Source organism: Kogia breviceps, chromosome 2 (assembly GCF_026419965.1).
Source record: "Kogia breviceps isolate mKogBre1 chromosome 2, mKogBre1 haplotype 1, whole genome shotgun sequence".
Lineage (NCBI taxonomy): Eukaryota > Metazoa > Chordata > Mammalia > Artiodactyla > Physeteridae > Kogia > Kogia breviceps.
The window spans coordinates 172314268-172332383 of NC_081311.1; the positions used below are offsets into that span (position 1 = coordinate 172314268).

Genomic DNA, 18116 nt, shown 5'->3' on the forward strand with positions numbered 1-18116 from the left:
CTTACCTATGAAGGATATTCATAACTTTCCAATCACCAGTAACACCACTACTCATCCGAATCTTTTGAGCAATGTTGGAAGCAGCTGCAAGAATTGCTGCCCCATCATTTCTTTGGAGTGCAGAACTGCCTAAAACCACCATTGGTTTTTTAGCTTCCTTTAGGACCTTTTAGAAAAAAGAACTTTCACTTAAAAAAACATTAGAAGTGGGAAGGAAATCTACAAGAGAGGGAATAAATGTATAAGTGATTCACTTTGCTGTACAGCGGAAACTAACATAACATTTTAAAGCAACTAAACTCCAATAAAAATTAATTAGAAAATAAACAAACATTAGGAGTAACTAAATCTATCCAAATTTGCATCTATAATATGCTGTCCCAAGTTTTAGTTCTGACATGAATGTCTTAATTTTCTAGTAGACATATGGCTATACATACAACCAGATTTACTCAAAAATCTCTTGCCAATGCTACTGTGAAATAGCTAAACTAGTATCAAATAAAACAGATTTTCAAAAAGGAAGCATTGGGAATGAAAACACTAGCCAAACATCCTTTGGTCAGAATGACTATGGATAGGTCCCAGAAAAAATTGAGGAATGTCCATACAGAGGTTCAGGTGATACTTTGTAACAGGAGAAACCATGCTGAAGTACCACATCTACTTTATTCCCTCTACCCTCTATGCCCCAGACAGGGAGGAGAAGGTAGGGAAAACAATGATCACTATATCACAATGCAGAATACCTTAAAGTAAAGGGCTTTGCTTTAAACCACAGTAACTACCTGAATACCAAAAACTGAGAGGAAATGCATCCCAAGTGCAAAAGAAACTACACATACAGTGGAGGATGGAAAAATTAGAAGTAAACCTGTAGACTATAACAGTTCACTCTCCTGCCCATCTTCTGTGTCATTCTTCAATAAATAGATGGACCCAATCAATGAATCAGCATGAGAATTATGCCTAGATACTACAAAAAAGAGGACATTCACAAGAGGAATTTCCCAAGGAAATATGAAGAGCTTTCAGTAGCCTCAAAAAAATAAGAAAGTTTTCAATAGCCTCAAAGAAAATGAAAAACAAAACAATTCCTCACTTAAAAAAAGAGCTCAGAGAAGTTACATCATAGAGAGTATTATGGAAGATTATCATCAAAGAATTCAAGAAAGAACTAGAAGAGAAACAAAGTAGAGATGAAAATCATTCCAGAAACAATAAAAAACAGAATTAAACATGACTGTAAATACTGGGACATGAAAGACAGTTTATATGAAATTATATAAAATAAACTGAAAAAGAACAAAAGCATAAAGAAAAAAATGACAGAAAAGATAGAAGAGGAGATCCAATATCTGCATTGTTAAGAGTTCTTAACAAAAAGAACTAATTAATGGAAAATACATTTAAATATATTAGAGAAGAAAACTTTCTTGACGAACACTCATCACCTTCTGGGGCATGGGGATGCAAACTAGAGAGAAGAGGATTCTTCTCAATACATTTAAAAAAATATTTTTGATCACAGTAACAATAATGATGTTATTCAAAACCGACAAACAAAGAAGTTGGGTTTGGCTGCTTTGTCCCCTCACACTTGACTTTCTTCTTGCCTACACCTGAAGCTGTCAGTAAAGCAACCATCTTGGAACCATGAGGAGAGGCTAACACACAAATACACGTAACTGAGTAAATGCACTGAGGATAGCAAAGCAGGAAGGTAGGCTCCTGCCTTGATGACATCCTTGGACAACTGCACCATCTGTCAAACTGCTTACCTTCAGAACCACTGTTACGTGAGAAATAGAAACCTTTTACATTTTTTTAACAATCACCATCCCACACATCTCACACACACACACACACAGACACACACACACACACACAGACACACACACACACACAGACACACACACACACTACTCCTAAAATAAAGAGAATCTTGAATCTTAAGACTGAAAGGTGCATGTCCCATTAAAAAAAAAAAGGTAGAGAACCACCATCAGTAAGACATATTCTGCTGAAGTAACTAAACTTCAAAGATAAAAAATCAAGCATGAAATATCAATAAAAAAGTATCTAGACAACAACAAAAAATAGGACAGGGTTGGAAGAGAATATGGCTGACACTGGGCTTCTTCTCCACAGTTACAAAAGGCAGTATCTATAAAGTTCAGAGGGAAAAAAAAGTATAACCCTAGATCTTTATATCCTGCCAAGGCTCTCTTCAGGAATAAAATAAACATTCTCAAGCAAGAAAGAACTCAAGGAATGGTGCACCTACATCTCCTCTTGAAAACAAAAACCAACAAACAAAACCAAACCCAAAAGCTCTAAACTCCAGATGGCAATTAAATGAATGTAAATAAAGAACTTAGTAATGAAAAAGTCATGTAAAAAAAACTGGTGAGGGACCTCCCTGGTGGCCCAGTGGTTAAGACCCCACACTTCCACTGTAAGGGGCACAGGTTTGATCCCTGGTCCAGGAATTAAGATCCCACACATGCCACGTGGTGTGGACAAAAACAAACAAACAAAAACTGGTGAAATTTCTTTTAGGAATAATAACCCTTGCTGTAAAGAAAGATTTCACTGAAGTTTAAAGTTTAATTCTTTCAGTTTTACTTAATTTTTTAATGATAACTTCGAGTAAAATTAAACTCTGATAAATGAAAATGTACAGTATGATTTCATTTTTGTTTACCTATCCATCTTGCTCTATATATGAATAGAGAAATGACTGTATGATGTTTCATCAATGCTTGTTTGGGGTAGTGGGATTTTGGATAATGTTTCCTTTCTTATATATTATTTTCTATGTTGCTATATATATGTAGTTTTGTTTTTGTTTTTTTTGTTTGCAGTACACGGGCCTCACTGTTGTGGCCTCTCCCGTTGCAGAGCACAGGCTCCGGACGCGTAGGCTCAGCGGCCATGGCTCATAGGCCCAGCCACTCCGCGGCATGCGGGATCTTCCCGGACCGGGACACGAACCTGTGTCCCCTGCATCGGCAGGCGGATTCTCAACCACTGTGCCACCAAGGAAGCCCTATATGTAGTTTTTAACAGCAATCGTATTATTCCAAAAATAATAAATTTTAAAAATAATACTTAAAAATCAACAAGAGTAGATACTTATAACTCAAGAGCACCTGGCTGAAAGGATGGCTGCCTGAAGCAATGTCTTGAAGAATTTTGGGAGAATCTCCCAGATGGTCGTAGCTGTAAGTGAGATCAACAGGGCTGCCTATAAGGGCCACTTTTAAGTCGTTATGAAGCCAGCTGAAATAAAAACAAGAGTTTTTAGAGCTAAATCACTAAGTTAGCAGTTACTGGTCTCTTCAATGCTATGTGCTACATCTATTTAAATTAGAAAATGTTAAAAGCACTAAAGCCCTCCCACAACTTTTAACTTTAACAGATATTATTGCGTACCTTTCAAAAATAAAGTATTGTAAAAATACAGGAATACCTTGGAGATATTGTGGGTTCAGTCCCAGACCACAAAATAAAGCGAGTATCACAATAAGGCAAGTCACACAAATCTTTTGGTTTCCTGGTGCATATAAAAGTTATATTTACACTACACTGCAGTCTATTAAGTGTACAAAATCACTGTCAGAAAAACAATATACACATCTTAATTAAAAAATACTTTATTGCTAAAAACATGCTAAACAGCGTATGAACCTTGAGTGAATGGAAATCTTTTTGCTGGTGGAGAATCTTGCCTCGTGCTGATGGCTGCTGACTTTGATCAGGGTGGTGGTTGCTGAAGGCTGGGCTGGCTGTGGCAGTTTCTTAGAATAAGGCAGTAATGAAGTGTGCCGCATTGATGATCTCTTCCTTTCATGAACAATTTCTCTATAGTGTGCAGTGCTGTTTGATGGCATTTTACCCACAGTAGAAATTCTTTCACAATTGGGAGTCAATCCTCTCAAATCTGGCTGCTGCTTTGTCAACTTAAATTTATGTAATATTCTAAATCCACTGTTGTCATTTCAACAATTTCTTCACAGAATTCACCAGGAATAGATCCTATATCAAGAAATAACTTTTTTTGCTCATCCATAAGAAGCAACTCTTCCTCCATTAAAGTTTCATCATGAGATTGCAGCAATGCAGTCACATCCTCAGACTCTACTTCTAATTCTAGTTCTCTATTTCCACGACATCTGCAGTTACTTCCTCAGCTGAAGTCCTGAGCCCCTCAAAGTCATCCAGGAGGTTTGGAATCAATTTCTTCCAAACTTCTTTTTAACACTGATATCTTGACCTCTTCCCACGACTCAAGAATGTTCTTAATGGCGTATAGAATGGTGAATCCTTTCTAGGTTTTCAATTTACTTTCCATCAGTAGAATGACTAGCTATGGCAGCTACAGCCTTATGAGTGTATTTCTCAATAATAAGACCCAAAAATCTTGCTCCTTGATCCATGAGCTGCAGAATGGAAGTTATGTTAGCAGGCACAAAACAACATTAATCTCATTGTATATCTCCATCAGAGCTTTTGGATGATCAGGTACAATTATCAATCAGCAGTAATATTTTGAAAGGAATCTTTTTTTCTGAGCAGTAGGTCTCAACAATGGGCTTAAAATATTCAGTAAACCATGTTGCAAACAGATGTGCTGTTATCCAGGCTTTGCTGTTCCATTTACTGCATACAGGCAGAATAGATTTAGCAAAATTCTTAAGGGCCGTAGGATTTTTGGAATGGTAAGTTGAGCACTGGCTTCAACTTCAAGTCACCAGGTCCATTAGCCCCTAACAGAGTCTGTCCTTTGAAGCTCTGAAGCCAAGCATTGACTTTTCTTCTCTAGCTATGAAAGTCCTTCTCCAGCAATGGCATCTTTTTCCAATATAAGTCTTCATCTACACTGAAAAATCTGTGGTTTAGTGCAGCCACCTTCATTAATTACCGTAGCGAGATGTCCTGGATAACTTGCTGCAGCCTCTACATCAGCACTTGCTGCTTCACCTTGCACTTTTATGTTATGGAGATAGCTTCTTTCCATAAATCTCATGAAACAACCTCTGCTAGCTTCAACTTTTCTTCTGCAGCTTCCTCACCTCTTTCAGCCTTCAGAATTGAAGAGAGTTAGGGCCTTGCTCTGGATTAGGCTTTGGCTTAAGGGAATGTCATGGCTGGTTTGCTCCTCTATCCAGACCACTCAAACTTTATCCATTATCAGCAATAAGGCTATTTTGCTTTCTTATCATCCATGTGTTCATTGGAGTAGCACTTTTAATTTCCTTCAAGAACTTTTCCTTTGCATTCACAACTTGGCTAACTGGCACAAGAGGTCTATCTTTTGGCCTGTCTTGGCTTTCAACATGCCTTCTTCAGTAAGTTTAATCATTTCTAGCTTTAGATTTAAAGCAAGAGATGTGCAACTCTTTCTTTCACTTTGACCCTTGGAAGCCATTGTAGGTTATTAAAACACACCAACACTTATTAAGTTCACCATATTATATGAGTATGGTTTGTGGTGTCCCAAAACAATTACAATACTAACATCAAAGAACACTGATCACAGATCACCATGATAAAATGTAATAATAATGAAAAAGTTAGAAATATTGTGAAAATTATCAAAATATGACACAGAGACACAAAGTGAGCAAATGCTGTTGGAAAATGGCACCAAAAGACTAACTTGAATGAAGGCTGCCATAAACTTTAAATTTGCAAAAAACACCATATCTGCAAGTACAATACAGCAAAGTGCAACAAAATGAGGTAAGCCTGTACACACCAAGGAAATTCAATGAATTAATTTGCTGTGTTAGAATGCTAACTCTAAGCTAGCTATAAACAAAGACTTTAATTTTAGAATAAATGATCTGTAGTTTTTATTTTGTCATATTTACACAGCAGAGTCAGTTACCTCCTAATTATCTGTTAAGGCCATTTAAATAAATTTCATAAAAAACAAACTTACATCATTCATATTTATTTTCTATGACAAGCAAGTATGGATCCAGCTCCTCCAAAAATAGTTATAAATGTGGTGACCATATACTCTGGTTTGTCAGAGACAGTGGTGGTTTTAATCTGTCACCCTGGAGTAAATAACAACTCCCCTTTCTACTCTCAACAGTGTCCCAGTTTAGACAATCAATTATATGGTCGATCTATTAAGTCTCTAAGATATAAAAAGATGGAGAGTCATTCTACAAAACAACTGGCCTGTACTCTTCAAAAAAAATGTCAAAAAAGGAGACTGAAGAGTCATGACACTAACTGCAATGTGTAACTCCAGACTGGATCCTGGGCAGGAAAAAAAAAAATTATGAAAGAAATTATGGAAGAGTCAGTGAAATCTGAACACAAACTACAGATTAGATAAAAATACTGTATCAAGAGTAAATTCTTGATTAAATTCTTAAATGGAGAATATCCCTTGTTCTTAGGAAATCCACACAGAACTATTCAGTGTGGGATGAAAAGGCTATCATGTCTACAGCCTACTTTCAGATGATGATATTCACACAAATATATACATGGAGAGAGAATAAAAATATATATACAACATGAACATTGACTAACCGGGTGAACATTACACAAAAATGGGTATACAAAGAACATTTCAAGTACCTTGAATTATTTCCAACTAAAAAGATAAAATCAAAAGATCAACAGGGGGAGAAGCGGGGAATGGATCTGTTAGAAACTGCCCTCCAATTATCTTTTGGAGTCTCACTCCCACTAACACTATTAAGAATCAGCTAAAATAGTCATTTTTTCATATATGAAACAAATTATCATATAAATGTCTTTAAAACCCTGAATATTATTACTAACCTCTTCCGAATTCTAGCATTAAATAGTGGTGCCTCAAAACGTGGATTTGTACCAACCAGGAGGATAACATCTGTCTCTTCCACACCGGCAATTGTAGTATTAAGAAGATAATTGGAACGTAGATCTGTGCTAGAAACACGAAATATAAAATGCAAGTTTTACTTTAAAACTAATACACACTGACAATCTGTGAAATACTCTCCTGTCATCAAACCCATGGCATTCCCAGACCAAAAAAAAAAAATCTATGAAGCATTCTTAAATTACATCAAAGGTTCAGATACTTATTAATAACTGGATTCTCTAATAGCTCCTGGTTTGACTTTGGTCTATATGTGATAATAAGCTGGTAGGTATGTTGGAGTATCCAAGCTGTCACATACAAGTCATTGATGCCATAGATGTGTTGATTTAAACACAACTTGTAACCAGGAAAAAAAAAAAAAAAAAAAAAAAGAAAAAAGAAAAGAAAAAAAAGCCTAGATTCTAGCTTCAAACTTCTCACCCAGCTCCTGTGGTAGGGAAGACCTCTTCAGTGCATAGGGTGTCAGAGTCCACTCTATTAAGTAAATCTTTGAGAGCTACTAGGGCTTCAGCATCCACCAAGCCACCTGCAATTGCTGCGACATCGTTGCCTTGAAAACTCTGCAACTAAAAATGGATGAAAAGGCTATCACCAAGAAACCTTCATTCAGCAAAAGATCACAATGAAATGTTCAGAAAACAAAACAATGTCACTTTCAAGTACAATAAAAGGAACAAACTTCTAACTAAAAAGTTCTCACACTAATTATTAATCTGAAAGTGAGAAGCAGAAGCGTATGTAGGGCCAAGGTTAATAACATCAGCCTGGAATAAAGATGTATGTACGTATGTATGTATGTATGCATTTATTTATTTATTCATTTTTTTTTAGTACGCAGGCCTCTCACTGTTGTGGCCTCTCCCGTTGCAGAGTACAGGCTCCGGATGCGCAGGCTCAGCGGCCATGGCCCACGGGCCCAGCTGCTCTGCGGCATGTAGGATCTTCCCGGACTGAGGCATGAACCCGTGTCCCCTGCATCTGCAGGCGGACTCTCAACCACTGCGCCACCAGGGAAGCCCTGCATGTATTTATTTATTTATGGCCATGCTGCGTGGCACGTGGGATCTGATTCCCTGACCAGGGATCGAACCTGTGCTCCCCGCAGTGGAGGCGTGGAGTCTTAACCACTGGACAGCCAGGGAAGTTCCTGTTTGTTTTTAAATTAGGAACAAAGGGTCTCAAAATGAGGTCTGAAAGATGAAGACTGTGGAATTATATTTAAATACAACTTCATCTAAAGGATCTGTCGTTCCTTCAAGCCCTTTATGTATGTTGCTTTTCTCTGACCAGAAGGCCATTCCCCATTTTTGCTCTGGCAAGCTTGTATTCATGCTTAGACTTTGCCTAAGGAGTAACCTTACCTATGTGACACGATACCTGGTTAGGCATCCCTCCAATGTGCTCTCTCATATATCATTTTCTGCACAATTACCCAAAGCAGCATATGATAATTGCCTAATTACACATCTTTTCCTAAGACTGTGGGAGGTTAAGAACTATGTGCTAGTGGTCTTTATATCCCTACATCTAGCATGACATGTTGTATAGTTCTCAATAAATGTTTTCTTTTTTTTCTCAATAAATGTTTGTTAAATGGAAGATAATCTTGGCAAGATGAAAGAAGTGAAGAGAAACATATCCCCTCTTCATTAGAAAGATGTGCCTTGAAAATCACAAATTCTATACTTCAATTTTTTACCATTCCAGCTACACGAGAGAGTGCGTCCTCCCAGGTGGTGCATGTTAAAAGCCCCTTTTCATTTCTGATCATCGGCTCGGTAAGTCTTTGACGTTTTAGCCCATCATAGGCAAATCTAGATAACAGAAATTATACCATTTGTGGAATCTTGCTAAAAAGGCAACTCTAATTTTCAAGTTTAAAATCCAAAAGAAATGTTATTAAAATACAGTACTGGTTAAAGGTCAAATAGAATAGTAAACACGTGGATAAAATAATTATTCCAGGTTTCTTTGGAGATGAACTAATATTCTACAAACACCATATAAAACTAAAATACCACCTAAAATGTCTGAGTCCTTATAATTTATTTTCAGTTACCTGAATAATCTTAATATTACAGTACACAAAAAATCTGGTAGCTGAAAAAGCCAAACCATTTATAAAACTTGAGTATCTTTAGATATTTCATCAAAATTATATTGTGCAAATTTAACTTATATTTAGCTTCTATTCTCCAATGAAACAGAGGCAAACTGAATTAGATTAAGTATCTTAATTTACTTCAATTTCTCTATCTGGGAGGAAAAAACATATTTCTCAATATGGAAGCCAGTGATGTACCTAGGACTATTAAAGTCAGTTTTGTCCAATTCTCTATATAAACAGTCCAGATTTCAATAGTCTATATACATTAATTTGCAAATATAAAAGACTGTTCCTTAAAATCAAAATTATTATAAAATTTCCTTTAAATCAAGTCCAAAAGTTAAAAGAAACAATATAGCACATACCTGGTTTTATCAGAGATCCACTCTTCATTGATGTCCTCATGAATCCTTGGCAAAATCCTCATTACCTCTCCAGTTCTTGTGCTGACCACAATATTACTTCCAACTGCATCCATTACATCAATGGATTCTGTCTTTCTAAGAAAATAAACACATATATTTACTAGTTGATTTTGAAAATAAGGAAAAAGTTTCTGTTACCGGGTTTACCAAAACCAAAAAATTTTACAAATTTCCTTTCTGAATTTCTAAAACTAATGGAACTCAGAGGAACTGTGATTTTAAAAATTAAATAAATAAATATAAATATACCCTCATATTTGAACAGACCATAATGCAAAAATGAAACCTTTAAAACTGTTATCTAAAACAGAAACCAACTGGAATAGCTGCAAATAGCCAAATGTGGACAATTAGGGTATCAAAATAAATAAGAAGAGGGGCAAGATTTTGGGGTATGGCTGATTAAGGAGCTTGACAAATCCTCCCCCCCAAAACAAAAATAAAGCAAGACAAAAACCGACAAAAGCAACCAATTCAGCTCTTTGGAGAGCTAACAAAAGCACACAATATCATGAGAAGCTTTCATGTGTGGGAAAAACTCCTGAACTTCAAGTAAGAACAGTGGAAATCAGTGGTGTTCTGGCTTGGGACTATTCTTATCCCCTTTCCTACCACCTTGAACTGGAGGTTCTGCCAAGATGGGGTAAGCTATGAAGACAGGAGCTTCTTTCTTTCCTACAGACAAGGCTCACTCGTTTTGGAGAAATGGCAAACACTGTCTTTGGAAGTGGTATCTTGGAGGTCACTGAGCCGAGGAAAGCTAAGAGTGCCAGCCTGAGGCTGTAGTCACAGTCAGCGCAAGCATTCCTAGTGGAGGCTGCACATATGTGCAGCTGAGACCAGAGAGAGCCCAGGCTATTCATACTCTCCTGGACAACACAGAGACCCAAAAGACCTGGTGTAAAGTACAAGCTGGGTAGACTTGAAAACAGCCTTATCTCTGAATATGCTCTTCTATCCACACACAGATCCAATGGCAGAGGATGAAAGCTTTATTGGCTCAAAGAATTTAAGCACAGTCATTATCTGACTACTAAGCTATGTAGACACAGGAGCAACTCCTAAGAAGCCTTGCTTAAAAATAAAAACAAGAATATTAAAATATGTTCAAAGAAATAAGGAAAATCATGTTTAAAGATTAAAGGGAAGTATGAAACATTGAATCAACAAAGATTCCCAGTAAGGATATAGAAATTACAAAAAAGAACGAAACAGAAATTCCGGAGTTGGAAAGTACAACTGTAATAAAACAAATCACTATAGGGGTTGAACAGGAGATTTGAGATGACAAAAGAATGAATGAATGAACTTGACAGTAGATCAAGAGAATTCATCCAATCTGAATAAAGAAAAAAAAAGTGTTAAGAAAAATGAATAGTGTCTCAAAGACCTGTGACACAACATTAAGTATAGCATTTACATGTATTATGTAGAGGAGAAAACACTCTCTATTTAAACATTTCAATTATGTACTGTCTCCTCCCTGCCCCCAACTCCCTAAACCTTTTGTATACACAAATACATGGTTTAAAGCCTGGAATTTTAAGATACTCCCATATACTCTGGTAGGAGTTTAAAATTAGAAGGCAATTTGATGATATATTTCTAGAATCTTATAAATATTCAAATTTATTGCAATGGTCTATTTCATTTCTTAATTTAATCAGAAGAACCAGAGATATATAAGAAAAGTTATAAATATGTTTATTTTAGATTTGTAGGACTTCCCTGGTGGTGCAGTGGTTAAGAATCCACCTGCCAATGAAAGGGACACAGGTTCGAGCCCTGGTCCAAGAAGATCCCACATGCTACGGAGCAACTAAGCCCATGCGCCATGACTACTGAGCCTGCATGCCACAGCTACCGAAGCCCGCACGCCTAGAGCCTGTGCTCTGCAACAAGAAAAAGCCACTGCAATGAGAAGTTCGCGCACCCCATTGAAGAGTAGACCCTGCTCGCAGCAACTGGAGAAAGCCCATGCACAGCAACGAAGACCCAACACAGCCGTAAATAAATAGATTTTTAAAAATAGATTTGTAATTATAAAGAAATAGAAATAAACTAAATGTCTAATAAGAACTAATTAAATAAAGTATAAAATGTATACATGGTTGAAAAATTTAATGTACAATGAGAGGAAACTATAAATTTTTAAAAATCAAGACAATCTTATTCCTTGGAAGAACAAGTGAATAAAATAGTTTTGTGATTAAGTACTTTGGAATTAATTTTCAAGAAAACTACAATTAATTTGCACAGGTTCATCCTATCCTTCAATTTAACAACTTATCTTCTATTAAAAGGGTTTTACTTAAAGCAAATAAATAAAAACTTGGACCAGAACAATTAGAACTCATGAAGAAAATGAATCTTAAATCTTTCTGAATAGTACTGAATTAAAGGACAAAAAATACCATGATGAATACCTTGTTTCCCAAGGCCGAGCAGTAAAGGCATAGGGTTTAGAGGTCAGGGCACCTACAGGGCAGATGTCAATGATATTCCCAGAAAGTTCAGACATGAACATCTTTTCAATGTATGTGCCAACTTGCATATCATTTCCTCTGCCTGTTGTTCCCAGATCATCTACTCCTGCAATCTCACTTGCAAACCTGCAAGATAAAAATGTACCATCAAATGGTCAAACGCAGCAAACGTACCTCCTTTCCTATTCATTATCACAAAGGTAATGATTTTCAAAACACTAAAAAGATAGATTTTCAATGGAAAATGTAGTCCCTGAATAAAAATAATAAATGTTTCCATTTAATTTGAGGTGTAACACATGTACAGAAAACTGCACAAATCATGTGCACAGCTTAGCAAGTTATCACAAAGTTAATGATTTTAGATATTGATTTTTAAATCCAAGTGAAGTTGATATTAACTAAAAGTAAAAACTTATTAATTTTACTGGCTTATGAAAAAAACACTGAGTACAACATCCCTCTTCTTTCACCAAATAAAAGTTGATATCCATTCCAGTGGTGTTATTCTACCAAATTTTGTGAATATTAAATAAGTATACAAATGATATTGCAGAAGAGAGAAGGAGAAAAAGATTACCTGATGCACCGAGTACACTGTATACATCTAGTCATAATGGTTTTTATCAATGGCCCAATGTTCTTGTCCTCCACAGCACGTTTCCCCTCTAAAAACCGGCTCCTATCACTTCCAAACATCATGGACTGGTCCTTAAGTAGATTATGAAAGAGTTAACCTAATTTTGCTAACAAAATTAAAACAAAAAGATTTAAGGCATTAGACTACATACCTGCAGATCACATTCACCTCCCTGGTCACAAATAGGACAATCCAGTGGGTGATTTGCTAGTAAGAACTCCATCACACCTTCCCTGTAAAGAAAATTGTAATATATAAAATTACATAAATTGCTGACATTCAAAATAGTTTACATATAGGCTATTTAAATAACTGTCACAGATGTATACTCCCATGTAGTTAACATGGATTTTACATTTACTATCAGAAACGCCAATGTAACTAAGCATAGTATTATATACATAATCTAAAAAATGTTTATAAGAGTCCAGAATAAAATATCATTAGAGAACCTAGAAAACTGAGTTTTAACAATACAGAAATACCAAAAGTTGCTGAATGGTCTTCAGAAAACACTGGCATTAATTCAAAAAAACATGAATGCAAAGCAAAAACAAACACAATCAGTGCCGGTACAGTACAGTACAATTATCACTGCAATAATCTCAGTTCAAAAAGCCCCAAACAAACTCACTGTTACCACAAGATGAGCAAGGTTCTAAACAAGAGATTTTAATGCTGATTCTGCTGTAGGCCCCAAACCATAAACACTTGACTTCACCTCCTCTATGTGTACTCACTTCCAACTGCTCCTAGAAGCCAAGCACGCCAACTTCTTCACAGTTTGATACTGAATTTCTCATCTATGGGAAGGTCTACATAATGAAAAGTGCAATTTTCTGCTCTAATAAAAGTCATTATGCCGAGTTAACAATAAAGTACCTGGCTTTCTTAGTTTTCTCTGAGTTTGTCAGGATATTCCAACCTTTCATTACTGGCATGGCACAAGCAGCTACAACCTGGAATTTCAACGCAAAAATCTCTAAGTATTTGTATCTATTTATAATTATAAGTTAACCCAATATATAAAAATATTAAATTATACATTTGAAAACAAGGAAAGAACAGAGTATTTTTGAAGACTGAGTTTTTTAGTTTTCATATTTATAATATGATAATCTGGCATGATACATTTCTCTTAGAAACTAGACATCTTCTTAATTTTATTCTAATAATTAATGAGGTTTTTTTATAAGAGGCTCTGAAATAGAACATCAAATAACTGTGTTTTGATTAGCAGGCAGTACTGAATTAAAATTGCACAAGCCAAAACAAAATTAAACTGAAAGTGAACCTCTTCACTGCAACCCTTTTCTCTAGTGAAAATGGCAGAGCATAAGCACTTCTAATGTGCTGCCTGGCAGCTCTACATCCTAGTTGTGTGTCACACAGCCATTTGCAAATAGTGACTGCTCTAAAAAGACCCATTTAATTTCTAAATGTCACCATTATATGCCACTTGCATTTATATAAAGCACTTTCTTCAATGTGTTTCCAGTTTTGAAATGAAGAGAATCAATCACACAAAAAATAAATTTATATATAGAAGTAAACAGGACCAGATTCTCCACTACAACAATATCGATTCTAAATAAAGTCTGCTGCAAGATTTAAAGTTTTCTACCTTCCACAGCATGGTGTGGAATTTTAGGTATCAAGTACCTTAGGAGCTTTCTCAATTTCAACAAGGCACATCCTGCAGTTTCCAGCAACAGACAACCTTTCATGATAACAGAATCGAGGGATCTGCATGCCAACCTTCTCACAAGCCTAGAAAACAAAGTAAAAAATGTTTGCACTAGAATAACCTGACCTCATCCTTGTCTTGTCTAAAACACAGTAAAAACAAACAAAAAACAAACAAAAAAACAAGAGGCCATCGCCTACCTATCTTATTACTCCTACCTACAAATATCTGTAACTTGATCCTCAAAGAGATTTCCCTCCTTTTCTTTGCTCTTGATTCCAACCCCCGTCTGCTCTGAAGCTACCTCTTTAAAGATCCTCACCGTGCCTATACCTTACGTGGAAGAAACTGGATAAAGAAGCATATTCAGACTGTGCTAAAGGCTTGACTCCCCATTTCTACTCTGAACCACTGTCTACAAAGACTCCTCCTTCAAACTCTGTCCCAGTGGTTTCATACCTGGACTTCCTCATTGACTAGCCCTCCTCCTTTAGATTAGACTCCACTTTACACCATCCAGCTGACTATAATTTGGTTCTATCTTTGGCTCCAAATACCCCACCCAGGACTCTCACTCCCTTCCCAGTTCCCATTTGCTTAGTGAAGGATATTAGTTCCCTCTACCAATTATCCCTGCTCCTTCTCTGAGCCTACAAATGTACTCAAATTTCCTCTAGTATTAGTTCTTCCATCCTTAGCCCTCACTCTAAAGCAATCTCATTGATTTTCAATATTTTAACTACTTAGCAAAAATGTATGGAGTCTTCCTGTGTGCTAGATGCAGTGGGTCAACTGTCCCAGCCTTCACACTAGCTCATTTACATATGATTACATTCAAAACTTCATCTGTAGCCCTGATGGTCTGTAGCCCTGATAGTCCTCCACTTATTTAGATGCAAGTAGGCATTCACATGTGTATACTCTATAGACAGTTAAAATTCAATCTATTTCTGTCCCCTACTATACACCGCCAAATAAGCTAACAAAGGCAGAAATCACAAAAACTCCTCTGCTCTTCATCATTCCTAAAGGCCTGTCTATCTACATCTCACTCTCCCTTGAATATACCCTCTTGTTTTCATTCCCACTGCCACTATTTTAGGCCTTTTCACTTCCTGCTCCACTAATGCAAGATATACTCTTTCCGTGTCTCATTCCAGTCTTATTATTCTCCAAACCACCATCATCTACAGTCACTGTCATACTGCTTAGTAGCCATGAATATTTTTGATGGTCCAAACTATAAGCTCTTCAACATTGCATAGATTGTCTTTAATGACCAGACCTCCTCTACCAGAATAATCTGATTTCCTATTATCTCCTCTTCTACACATACCTTATGTTCCATCAATACCAAACTATCTGAAGCTTCCTTGTCCACATATAAACACCTACTCATCCTTTAAAATCTTCTCAGAGATCACCTGAGATATTCCTGACATCTCTTTCTACCACCTCCTCCTATACATGCCAAAATACTCTCCACTGTACACTGATCATAATTTTGTTATATATTTATGTTTACATGCGTATGCCTGACAGACAGTCTAGAAATTACTGTTAAAATGAACAAAGAGCATTTAGCTCTGCAATAATTTATGACAGAATGAAGCACTTCTTCTCCATGACCAACTTTGTTAGTTCTGGAGGAATCTGGAGAAATTAAATATTTAGGGCATAAATTCGAGAACCTACTACCCTCCATTTATCTGCTTTGTAGGACACATTCCTAGAAATATTATTAAAAATAGAAAGCTTCCATAAAAGTGAAAAGCATCCAGCAGGCTCACAACAAAGGTTACCTTTTCCCCAAACTTACCTATATTAACTAATAATTTATTTTAGTAACTTAAAACTTCTAAATGGGAATTTATTTGAAGGCAGAAGTGAAACAAAAGAACTGCCACATGCCACAGTTCACTTAGAAAGTCAGAAACTGATAAATGATAGTTTACTCACTCTGAAATGCCAAGATTTCAAATCAAACTTATTTTCATATAATTTTACTATCTATATATAGTTCTTTAATAAGCATTTGTCAAGGAATCTTGAAAATTTTAGAAGTAAATGAACAATATAAAAAATTATTTTTGTTTTTTAAAATCAGAACATACACAAAAATAAAGAATTAAAATGAATGCCTACTTGGAGGATGGTAGTTCCTGGTTCCACCATGACAGACTGACCATCAACAAATACTTCAACCAAGTTGCTTGCTGCTGTGGCAGTTGTTCGAACTGACCATCAAAAATATTGAGGTGAAAATGAAATTAACAGAGTTCAAGTTATTACAGCAGAGGATAATGGATTAACTTACCTTCACATCTAAATTTTTTCCTCACTTTATACTATTCCCTTCTATTTCTCTAGATGCAAACTTCTAAATTATTGACTTAGAGGAAAGCTTTTCCAGTCCTGAATACCAAACAGAATACGGTTGTCTACTTTTAACAGCAGTTTAAGTTGTAACTTTTAATACCACTGAAAATATGCTCCTGGGAAGACCACGTCTCAAAAACAGAATGACTGCTTTTTCCATTTTGGCACTGATGGGCAATTCCTACTACTTTCTATTCCATGATGATTTCTATAAAATGTTTTAAGTGTATTTTGAAAATTATTCTATTCAACTTGGGTCACTGTTTCCATTTTTATTTAAAATATATTATGGGTCTTTCAAGAAACATTCCATAAACCTATGAATTTACAAAGACAAGAAAGTCTAGTACCCACAAATGCAAATTCAAAAAAAAAGACACTCACCACATCCTTTAGGAGCCTTAGAAAGGCTCACTAAGGCCCTTCTTACAGGTATCCTTAACATATTGCTAAGAATAAAACAAAGAAGAGTTATATTATTATAGGAAAAACAATGCCAATCACAAACTTTTTGGTAATATTTTATGGTTTTAAAGCATTTCATATACAGACATTATTTCATTGAACATTTCACAAGTCCTGATATTTTTCCTGAAATTCTAGAGATGAGAATACTCCATCTCAGATAGATTAACTGACTTGTACATCATTAAGAAGCTAAGAAGGAGCAGCTAGCATATAAATTTGAATCTTCTAATTCTATATAAACAGCAGTTTTGTTTTTAATTATAAACAAATGATCAAACTTAATATACTACTATATAGTAAAATAAATTTCAAGAATTAACAGTGAGTTTCGCATTAATTGCTATGTAAAATAAAGCCCACCTTTCTGCCTTCATTTCCTGCTAAAATGCATTCTAACATTCTACGTTCTGAGCAGTTATCTACTAAATGCTCTGAGATATTCTGAGCTGGCTCACAAGTCCAAGCCTTTAAAAACTCTGGAGTGCTATTTTCTGTGTCCAGTAGTACATTTATCTTACAGATTTGCAATTATCTGTTTATGTGCCTGTTCTACCTCCACTGTATTATGAACTTCTTTAGTCTTTCTATCCTCAGTACCTACCCCCAAGGCTGCCACACAGTAAGCTCTAAAACAGTGGTTCTCTATAAGAGTTAATTTTGCTTCCCAGGGAACATTTAGCAATGTCTGGACAAACTGTCTGTTGTCACGACTAGGGGAAAGCTATTGGCATCTAGTGGGTTGAGGTCAGCATGCTACTAAAGATCCTACAAGGCTCAGGACAATCTCCCATAATAAAGAATTATCTAAAGTGTCAACAAATCTGCAGTTGAGAAGCCCTCTCTAAAGGATTTGCTGAATTACTGAAATAAATGGAAGTGGATTATATAAATTAACACCAATTAAAGGTATACATAAGCAAACAGAGAGAAAAGTTATCTGATCTTTTAGAGTTTTTTGTCCATCCACTTGATCATATCGGCGAAGCACTGAACTTTCTGTCTACTCACTTGATTATATGGGCTAAG

General features: G+C 36.0%; 1 protein-coding gene across 4 annotated transcripts in view; it reads right to left on the reverse strand.

Moving 5' to 3' along the window:
• The window catches only part of NDUFS1 (NADH:ubiquinone oxidoreductase core subunit S1), a 35660-nt gene that overhangs the window by 14516 nt on the left and 3028 nt on the right, over positions 1 to 18116 (reverse strand). For 2 of the 4 annotated variants that reach the window (XM_067026654.1, XM_059054049.2), the window contains exons 2-14: positions 17007 to 17071; positions 16389 to 16480; positions 14219 to 14326; positions 13439 to 13515; positions 12708 to 12789; positions 12497 to 12627; positions 11857 to 12042; positions 9371 to 9505; positions 8598 to 8712; positions 7319 to 7464; positions 6814 to 6942; positions 3156 to 3285; positions 6 to 166 (exon numbers count right to left, since the gene is read on the reverse strand). In XM_067026654.1, coding sequence (XP_066882755.1) covers positions 6 to 166; positions 3156 to 3285; positions 6814 to 6942; positions 7319 to 7464; positions 8598 to 8712; positions 9371 to 9505; positions 11857 to 12042; positions 12497 to 12627; positions 12708 to 12789; positions 13439 to 13515; positions 14219 to 14326; positions 16389 to 16480; positions 17007 to 17067 — 1553 coding nt within the window. In that variant the 5' untranslated portion in view covers positions 17068 to 17071. The remainder of the gene's footprint in view (positions 1 to 5; positions 167 to 3155; positions 3286 to 6813; positions 6943 to 7318; positions 7465 to 8597; positions 8713 to 9370; positions 9506 to 11856; positions 12043 to 12496; positions 12628 to 12707; positions 12790 to 13438; positions 13516 to 14218; positions 14327 to 16388; positions 16481 to 17006; positions 17072 to 18116) is intronic. The other 2 variants (XM_067026655.1, XM_067026656.1) reach the window with 1 other exon arrangement.